Genomic DNA, 10,367 nt, shown 5'->3' with positions numbered 1-10,367 from the left:
AGTGTGTTTTAAAGCGGTAGATACGGAACGTCTGGTTTTGCAAGTGATATAAATCCACATGAAAGGGTAAACGCCCCAGGTGTATAGCAATTATAATGTTCTGGGGTATGTTTTCAGTTACCAAGCAGCTAGCGAGCACTCGCCAAGCCAGCTGTTCCTTATAAACCATTTGGAATTGAGTGCTTGCTTGAGTGCAGACGCCTCTTGGCAGGCACTCTTCAAGAAACTTGATAACAGAACACACCCCTGGAATTGCACAACGAGTACTCATCCCGATCCAAAAATGCACAAATCATTTGAACTGCACTCCACCCCCATTATCCACATCCTCCCCCCTTACTTCTCTCTCTCTCTCAGCTATAAATACGAGTACACCGACCATAGCACGATGTACACACCAGACTGATTCAACGTGTGCACGACCTACGTACCCTTCATCTGAAGATCATGAAGCTCTCCCTGGCAGTCGCTCTCATCATCGGAATCTCCATCGTGGAACTCGCACATGGAGTCGGTGAGTGATAGGTAAACATCTCACAACTTCGACAACTTTTGATATCAAGTCACATTTGAACCATTTCAGGAATACTTTGATTATCAGTTTTTCTATTGTATTCTATGATAAGATTGATTGATTGTTTTCTGAATAATATGTTGTTTTTTTTCCTGGTGCCCACAGCACCTAGAAAGATTTGCCCACCTAAAAATGATTACCAACAATGCATCCGGTATTTGGATCAGTGTCAGTCGGATTCAGACTGTGAACATCATAGGATCTGCTGTCCTGGTCCATGTGGCAAAGAATGTCGGTCACCATTCGGTGAGCTGTAGTCCTTGTGTTTTTGTGATGGATGGGTGGCATGAAAGGCAGAAAATGATTAGAGAGCCTTAAAGTTGTTTTATTTTGTTTGTGTGGCCATTTAGAGGGGTGTGGGTGTTGTGGACGACATTTTGGTCGATTCAACAACGAATTTAACTTTAAATATTTTGGAAACAAAGTAGTATTGGACTGGTGAATATCTTTCATTTAGAGTTTGATATCAGAATTTTTGTGCACCCCCCTCCACACGTTCTCACTTTGGAGAAATCCCGCACTAACCATGGTCTTGAATATCAAGCAGACAATCACCAGGACCCTTTGTTTATCTTTTCCAGAAAAACCCGGAAAATGTCCCATTCCTCGGGGATTTGGTATCTGCGTTGAGAAATGTTCCCATGATTTTGGATGCAGAGGCAGACAGAAGTGTTGTTCAAATGGATGTGGACATGTGTGCATGAATCCTGTCTACTTGAAAGGTTTGTTGAAGATTTATACAAAAGATGTAATATAATGTCAAATCCACATCACTGATCTTCCATTTCATGTATGAACTCCGAGTGTGAATCAGATATGATTCTAATGTAGATTCTGTTCATGGAGAAAATCGTTGTCATTTTGTCATATGTTTAAGCTCTTGTTTCTTCCTCAATCATCACATCTTCCTATTACACAAACACATCGATTTTGTTTGAAACGAAAAGTACTATTTTGTAAATTTATTGATCGATTGATTCGGTCGACTTTAATTGAGTGAATTAATAAGCTATATTTTATATCTTCCCACTGACCTGAGAGTGAAGTTGTGTTATTTTTCAGGTTGAGACCGATTCCAAAACCAAAACAAAGATGAAGAGTTAATTTCTTCAAGAAAATGTTCAAACATTTATCTTTCAAAATAAATTAGTTTCTGCTCTGCATTTTCCCAAGGATTTTGTTTCATGCTTAAATGTATTTGCTTTCTTAATCAATAAACCATGATTGATAAAAGTTTGTCCTTCAACAAATTGTATTGTTTTCAAGCCTCGTGTTTGGAGATAACTCAAGAATATAACAATCAAGCAAATTATGATGAAGTAAGGTAACAGGGTGAAATGACATTCTGATTCTGTATCGGGTTTCTGAACAAAGTTAAAAACACCACACACAACATAACGTTTTAATACAAAAAAATAATCATTTAGATCATTTGAAGATATATGACTTGTATGCGTGTGGTGTTCAAGGCCCAATAAATGAACGCCACCCGTTTTTGATGCGCATTAGTCTTGAATGTTGCCTGAAGAAAGATTAAATTCTCATGAACATGGGCAACGGATAACACCAACCATCACAAAATTACAATTATAAAACAAGGTAACATCACCTGGTCTTGGATAGACCATGGCCGGCCCACACTGGGCATAATTGCATCACATTCGCAGAGCGACAATTGGCTGGATTTGAATGCCTTAGAAAGGTCAATATTGTGGTCAATAAGACAGGCCCATACAGGAATAGACATGAGAGGTGCAAACAGCCTTCTCCAAGGCGTAAACAGACCCAAGCAAGGCACAACTCATGGTTTGGTATCACCACATATATGTTAAATACTGCAATTGAACAATTAACAATGATAAATACGGTAATATAACAATAAAAAATGTTAGACACTGTAATTGAATAATTAACAACGTTAAGTGCTATAATTGAACAATTAATAATATTCACTATCTGTAACTGAACAATTAACAATGGTAAATACTAAATACTGTAATTGTACAATTTATAATGATAAATACTGTAATTGAACAATTAACAATGTTAAATACTGCAATGGAACAAGTAACAATGTCAAATACTAAATACTGTAATTGAACAATTAACAGTGTTAAATACTAAATACTGTAATTCAACAATTAACAATGTTAAATACTGTAATTGAACAATTTCTAATGATAAATACTGAAATTGAACAACAATGCTAAATACTGTAATTGAACAATAACAACGTTAAATACTGTGATTGAACAATTTATTATGATAAATACTGTAATTAAACAACAATGCTAAATACTGTAATTGAACAATTAATAATGCTAAATACGGTAATTTAACAATTAATAATAATAAATACTGCAATGGAACAAGCAACAATGTTATATACTGTTATTGAACAATTAACAATGGTAAATACGGTAATTGATCAATTAACAATGGTAAATACGGTAATTGAACAATTAACAATGATAAATACGGTAATTGAACAATTAATAATGCTAAATACTGTAATTTTACAATTACAGGGGGGGGGGGGTCCCGCACAAATAGGGATTTGCTTTCTTCTCAGAAATTACACATGCATGTCTTTGACAATTTGAGGCTGAAGATGAGGAAGTGGAGGAGGTAGGGTGAGCGGTTGATTGTGTGTCAGAGATTACAGAAGAGTTACAAGAAAGCAAAGGATGAGGAGGATGAAAGGTTTGATGGTGATGGGATGAGGCACAGTGAGGTGTTGTTTGAGGGGGGAGGGGGACAGAGGAAAGTAGAAGGTTGGGGGAGGTGGAGGGATGAGATAGAAGGGAGATGAAGTGTGGAAGAGGCAGCTTTGAGGAGTAGGAGGGAGGGGAGAGAATTAGAGAGGGATGGCAGGGGGGGAGATTTGAAGGGGAGGGGTTGGGGGGGAGATTTGAAGGGGAGGAGTTGGGGGGGAGATTTGAAGGGGAGGGGTTTGGGCGGAGTTTTGAAGGGGAGGGGTGAGGGGTGAGTTTAGTAGTGCAGGGGAAAGGGGGGATTTAGGAGGGGAGGGGAAAGGGGAGAGATTTGGAGGAGGGGGGCAAGGGGGAGTTTAGAAAGTGGATGATTAACGAAAGACGAACATTTATAACAAATTGGGTTTATTGTGATTTTCAAGTAAGAGATCCATGTGGAATGAATGTGAATTTGGAGCATGTCGTGAGGAAGAATAATAAGAGATTGAATTTTTTTTGGAAGTGGAATGAGTTGAAGAGGAAATTGAAAAGAGCCTTTTAAATAGGAAGAAAAACAGTGTGTTGCAACATACCACTGAATAAAACACTGCAGGGGAAAGTTTAAACATAATTAAACAGAACCCCGAAAAACAATCTTATATTCACAAAAATACCAATGGGGAGAGGGCCTCGAGGGACAACCATGAGTCACGTGAACAGGGCAAAAGGTGGAAGGCAAGGGAATAATGGGGTTGGGGCAAGACAGCGCACGTGGACAGAGGCACACGATGAGACAACAGCACACATGGAGAAAGGGAAATAAATGTTTTTTTTGTTGTTTTGTTTGGGGAACGTAGGGAGATTGAACAGGGGGATTTAAAACATTAGACAAAGAGTTCGGGGTTCGGGGTTCGGGGAGGTTCGGGGGAGAAGGGAAAAATCTAAGAACCAAGCAAAAACAGCGAAGGAAGGAACTTGAGTGAACAAACTTCGACGGGGGAAGACTCAGGCTACAAGGCCGCACATGCGGAACAAACAGAAAACGATTAATTTATTACGAGTTACAGGAAATTCAAAACCAGGAACTAGAAACAAACAATAACGCATAGACGATAAAATAACAAGTGGAAATTTGACAAACACACGAATGGAAAAATAACTTAACTTTGGATGCCCGGAGAGAACAAAAGTCGCCACCTCGATCGAGAAACCGGAAGCGGACCTCAAACCTTCTTACGGAAGACTGGATTGTGAAGTGTGAGGAGACAATTATTTCGGGCTGTGCACTTTATCTGTCAGGTGGGTTTCATGGTATAAATAAATAAACAATTAAAAGAGAAGTCAGAATAACTCGTGGGCAGCATCATAATGTGGGTACCATCTGCACCGACAACTAATTACGAAGAAGATGATTCTCAGATGTTTCTGCACATCACACTTGCAAAGGAAACGGGGATATAAAACAAGAACAACAAGAACAACAACAACCAGAACAACATGGTTCTACATGTTTGTCCACATCACACGTTGAGGGTAGATGGTGTTCTTTTGTGGAGTTTTGATTCAGATGTCGTATGTTTGTGTCCATGATACTGCTCTTCTTGACTGCAGTCAAGGAGCTGTTTCTTGCAGACTGGCATCAGTTATAAGAAGAGATTTGTGATTGTGCCAATGCAAACTATTTTGGCAGAACGAGGAAAAGACACGTCCGTGGCGTTGCCTTCCATTCACACATTCAGCGGATACAACTCAACAAGAGCCTTCAACAGAATGGTTAAGAAAAGGTGGATGGATACAGCCTCAGAGCACCTGGAACTGATGGAATTTAATGGTCTTGGTTAAGATACAATTCAGGTAGACTCTGCAACCAATGGCGGATTTTAACTGGGACAAATGGGGCATTTGGTCCTGGCTCCAGATCTTGGCAGGCCCCCAAAAAATTGAGTGCATAAAATGTTTTTTTTTAAATGTCTGACAGACGAAAATAGCTGCCTGGACATGGTGCAAACTTGTTAATCTGTTATTACTCAAATATAGTGGTATGGGGGAGCGAGCAAGGAAGACAGTGGAGTGTATCATGCGAGTGAGTGGTGGGTGAATGGTGAGATGTTCCGTGTGAGTGAATGGTGTGAGGAAGATCGTGAGATGTTCTGTGCGAGTGAATGGTGCAAGGAGGGCCTTGAGTTGAGTTGTTTTGTGTGAGTAAATGGTGCAAGGAGGGGCATGCGATGTTCCAAGTAAGTGAACGGCATAAGGGGGGGGGGGGGGGAGGAGGGGCATGATTTCTGTGTTTATATGTGTGCATGTAATCAATTAAATGAGAAAATATAAAAACGTGTTTTGATATAACCCATTCAACTCGAAATATAAATAAGCCAGAGAGATGAGAGATTCTTTACTCAACCTCAGGCAACCTGTGTTCTGGGAGTGGCGCTCATGTTGAGACCAGGCGGAAAATATTCCTTGCCCCCCCGGTTCTTTATCGCATGTCGATTGTTTACTCTGGGAAAGACGAGGCATCCCATGATTCGTTATGACTTGTTTGTAAATAATAAAAAACAAGACAAGAGACAAACTGCCTTCAACAATGGATGTTTTCAAGCTGTCACATCTATATTTGGTCAAATAATACAGTGCAGTAATTAACAGCATCTCCAGTGAAAAATTGGATCGTAAATGAGAATGGCCACGTTTTGCCAAAGCTGACAACGCTACCACCAGAAGACCTCCTGACATTTTCAAATCGCTATAAAAGCGATTGTGGTAGTAGAAGGTCTAAATGCAGGAAAGACAACAATATCTGCTTTATTGCATGTGTATGTAACCATGACTGATGAGGAAACATTTGAGAAATTATCTGTGAGAGCTCTTTGGTGTAAAAGGCGACAAATTTGTTGGAGAAATGATGCTCCACGCTACCTGTGTTCGTTTTGGTCTCGTTTTATTGGTTACTCGCAAGTATCACCCGTTGCTTCATTGATGGGAATACTAAGAGAGGGGGGGAGAAAGAGTGGGAGGGAGGAGAATGAGGTGGGAAAGAGAGAGGGGAAGGCAGAGGGGGAAGCGAGTCGGGGTGGAGAATTGAGGTGAGGGGCAAAGAAGGGGGGAGCTAGGAAGTGGGAGCTAGGAAGTGGGAGCGAGGAAGGGTGAGGGAGGAAGGGGGAGCAAGGAAGGTGGGGAGAGCGAGGAAGTGGTTGGGGAGGAAAAGGGCAAATTACAAATTCTTGCCCTAACCTTGTTCGAATGTCATGCCTGACCAGCTAGTTCGTGAAAGACTTGAGCCAAATTTTCCCCAGACAACCCCACAGGAACATGGGTCTTCAAAGAAAGCATAGTATGTGATCTGTCTTCGGCCATGCGTCTTCATACATGTAACGATGAGGAAGTGAGGACGAGCCGATGAGGGGTTTCGCTGTACTGTTAAAAAATTAGGAGAGAACCTTGGACCCCTCAGGCTTAAACAGGCCCGACCCCTGGGGTAGCGACCCCCTGACTCCCTCCCCCATTTTCCCACTTATCAGCCCTGACTATATGCACCCTGCATTGCAATGTCCCCCACATATCTACCCAACTTTAATTGTTAGCAATTAAATTAACAGTTAGCAACATTATTTTTTACAGTTAGCAATTAACAGTTAGCAATTATTAGTTAGCAATTAACAGTTAGCAATTAACAGTCAGCAATTAATAGTTAGCAATTAATAGTTAGCAATTAATAGTTAGCAATTAATAGTTAGCAATTAACAGTCAGCAATTAACAGTCAGCAATTAACAGTCAGCAATTAATAGTTAGCAATTAACAGTCAGCAATTAATAGTTAGCAATTAACAGTCAGCAATTAACAGTCAGCAATTAACAGTCAGCAATTAATAGTTAGCAATTAATAGTTAGCAATTAATAGTTAGCAATTAACAGTCAGCAATTAACAGTTAGCAATTAACAGTCAGCAATTAATAGTTAGCAATTAACAGTCAGCAATTAACATTCAGCAATTAACAGTCAGCAATTAACAGTTAGCAATTAACAGTCAGCAATTAATAGTAAGCAATTAATAGTTAGCAATTAATAGTTAGCAATTAACAGTTGGCAATTAACAGTTAGCAATTAACAGTTAGCAATTAATAGCAAGCAATTAACAGTCAGCAATTAATAGTTAGCATTTAAAAGTTAGCAATTAACAGTTAGCAATTAAATAAACAGTTAGCAACATTATTTTTAACAGTTAGCAATTAACAGTTAGCAATTAATAGTTAGCAATTAACTGTTGGCAATTAACAGTTAGCAATTAACAGTTAGTAATATTATTTTTAACAGTTAGCAATTAACAGTTAGCAATATTATTTTTAACAGTTAGCAATTAACAGTTAGCAATTAACAGTTAGTAATATTATTTTTAACAGTTAGCAATTAACTGTTCGCAATATTATTTTTAACAGTTAGCAATTAACAGTTAGCAATTAACAGTTAGTAAAATTATTTTTAACAGTTAACAATTAACAGTTAGTTATATTATTTTTAACAGTTAGCAATTAACAGTTAGCAATATTATTTTTAACAGTTAGCAATTAACAGTTAGTAATATTATTTTTAAGTTAGCAATTAACAGTTAGCAATTAACAGTTAGTAATATTATTTTTAACAGTTAGCAATTAACAGTTAGCAATATTATTTTTAACAGTTAGCAATTAACACTTAGTAATATTATTTTTAACAGTTAGCAATTAACAGTTAGCAATATTATTTTTAACAGTTAGCAATTAACAGTTAGTAATATTATTTTTAACAGTTAGCAATTAACAGTTAGCAATATTATTTTAAACAGTCAGCAATTATAACATTTAGCAATATTATTTTTAACAGTTAGCAATTAACAGTTAGCAATAAAAATTTCTCGCAGGTGAAGTAGTCAAACTCCTTAATTAGCCCTCTTTTACCATATTGGCCTCTCTAATACTCCTCTTCATTAAGCTGGCCGGATGGCCAAGTCGCACTTCTGGGCTGTCTAACCTGGGTTCGAATCCTGACCAGGCTATAAACCATCAACCTGGTGTTTCACAGGCAAGATGATGCATCAATGTGTGTGTTGTCCCTCGGATAGACGTTGATCTCGGTATCCCATGTACCAGCATTAGTTGGTGGACGTTAAAGATTCCACGGTGTCCTTCTTGAAGCGTAGGCGAGTTATCACCGGCACCATGAACAGATTCCAAATCCCTGAACTCTCAGTCGAGTAGTGGCGACCCTCCAGGATTATATCCTCTACCCAAGAACCAGACTCGGTGGTCTTATGCAGCCAACAGCACGAAGAGGATAAACAAAATAAAACTCTGAGCAAACCAAAAAAAAAAAATCAATGTAACGAACATCGTCCACACAACAATGAAAATGAACTATTTTCAAAAATTACACTTTCATTTTAGATTCAATCAACGAGATATAGGAAAGTAGTTTTCTTCATTTGCATAATTGATGGAGGTGGAATGAAATCTGATATTTATCCTAATCTTCCTTGTGAAAGAGAGTCCATTAACCTGTTTCATTATCTGAGGTCAAAGATGGCCCCTGGGGCATTTGTAAGGCTGAACCAAGAAACTGGACGCAGGGATGCCACGTCCACAAGACAGACACTACACCGCACATCGATCGCTGATCAATGTTTGACATCGACATCGTCCGTGAAAGCAACAAAATCCTACATCAACACCAAGAGTCAGTTAGGAGGGAAGAAATTAGTATTCTTTTCTCTTGACCAGGGGAAAGTTGTCCACGGGAGGTTTTTTGTCCTAATTCTTTCACGAACCGGCTGGCCAGGACTATCTTTCGGCAAAGTAATTGTTGCGTTAATTTTGGAATTTGTTCAGGGCACCAGTGATAACTCGCCTTCTCTTCATGATACCAGTTTAAATGGGATAACTGGGCGATAACAGTTTATAGCTGGGTCAGGATTCAAACCTAGGATAGATTGCTTACAGGTGAGTTTCCTCAGAGTAGATCTTTAAAAATCCTGTAAATGACATGCAAGACCAAGTCATTTGCAATCAGCTTACAGTGTGCTTTGTTATGAGTTACATGGACATCATATTTATATTCTCCACCATTCGCTTTGTCTGTCTGCCACTCTGAAGGTCTGTCCGTCCAGGGCGGAGCTTCACTGGCCTAACTCCACTCACAATTCGAACCTTAAAAAAATCATATCAAATTCCCGCCATCTTGTTTGCTACATGCGGACCTCAGACTACATCGGGATCTATTGTAGACTTAATGGTCCAAAGGGTTCTGTTCCAATTGTAGTGAGGGTCTAAGGGGTTTTAAAGGTCAGCGGGGTCTTAAGGGGTGTAAGAGGGCTAAAGAGTCGAAGGGGTAAAGGGATCGATAAAAGGGTCTCAAGGTGTCTCATGGTGGTGCATTGACGGCTTTGTGATTACTGTCAGAAAATTATTATAAAAAGATTACTGGAAAATAATTTCAAAAGTTTTCAAGTTTTTAGCTTTTATGGGTTTTACATAATTAGGGGGACGTAATGACGTCACAGTGCACTTTCACTTTCTCTGAATTTGAAGCAAACTTCATTTAGCGAAAATAAATCAAATTTCAAGTTGATCCTGTTCAAACGTCGAGCTTGCAACTGCATTTCTGTACTATATTGGTTTTGTTGTTGGTTTAAAGTAAATTTGTAACCTTATAACATTATATTTCTCATTTACTGTGCGGTCCATTATCCTGGATCCGATCGACTCGATTTCACCTTTTACTCCCTGTTGTAAATCTCGGACACAGGTGAAGCATTTCAGGCATTTTTGTGCTTGGAGTTATGGATGGACGTTGAGGTGGGTGGAGAGCAATTATAATGATAATGTCATGGAGTTGCACAATGAGACCTCCATTCCATCCTCATTATACACCTCCTCCCCCCTTACCTCTCTCAGGTATAAATAAGAAGACACCGACCAAAGCACGATGTACACACCAGACTCGATTCAAGGTGTGCACTACCTCCGTCTCCTTCACCTGAAGATCATGAAGCTCTCCCTCGTAGTCGCTCTCATCATCGGCATCTCAGTTGTGGAACTCCCACATGGAGATGGTAAAAATCTCACAAC

General features: G+C 39.2%; 1 protein-coding gene across 1 annotated transcript; it reads left to right on the top strand.

Annotated features, from left to right (window-relative positions):
- Window positions 1–396: 396 nt before the first annotated feature.
- Window positions 397–1,801, top strand: LOC137423065 (uncharacterized). Its single transcript, XM_068109849.2, has 4 exons — window positions 397–514; window positions 680–820; window positions 1,156–1,296; window positions 1,637–1,801. Exons 1-4 carry the CDS (start codon window positions 448–450, stop codon window positions 1,639–1,641), a joined length of 354 nt encoding a protein of 117 aa, XP_067965950.2. The 5' UTR covers window positions 397–447; the 3' UTR covers window positions 1,642–1,801.
- The last annotated feature ends 8,566 nt before the right edge of the window (window positions 1,802–10,367 follow it).

Source organism: Myxine glutinosa, chromosome 3 (assembly GCF_964187855.1).
Source record: "Myxine glutinosa chromosome 3, kmMyxGlut1.1, whole genome shotgun sequence".
NCBI classification, from domain to species: Eukaryota; Metazoa; Chordata; class Myxini; order Myxiniformes; family Myxinidae; genus Myxine; species Myxine glutinosa.
This window is presented reverse-complemented; position numbering and strand designations above follow the sequence as displayed.

Coding starts and splice junctions, on each gene's coding strand:
- LOC137423065 (XM_068109849.2), top strand. CDS start 448: ATGAAGCTCTCCCTGGCAGTCGCTCTCATCATCGGAATCTCCATCGTG. Junction 515..679: donor GGAACTCGCACATGGAGTCG/GTGAGTGATAGG, acceptor TGGTGCCCACAG/CACCTAGAAAGATTTGCCCA. Junction 821..1,155: donor AGAATGTCGGTCACCATTCG/GTGAGCTGTAGT, acceptor TATCTTTTCCAG/AAAAACCCGGAAAATGTCCC.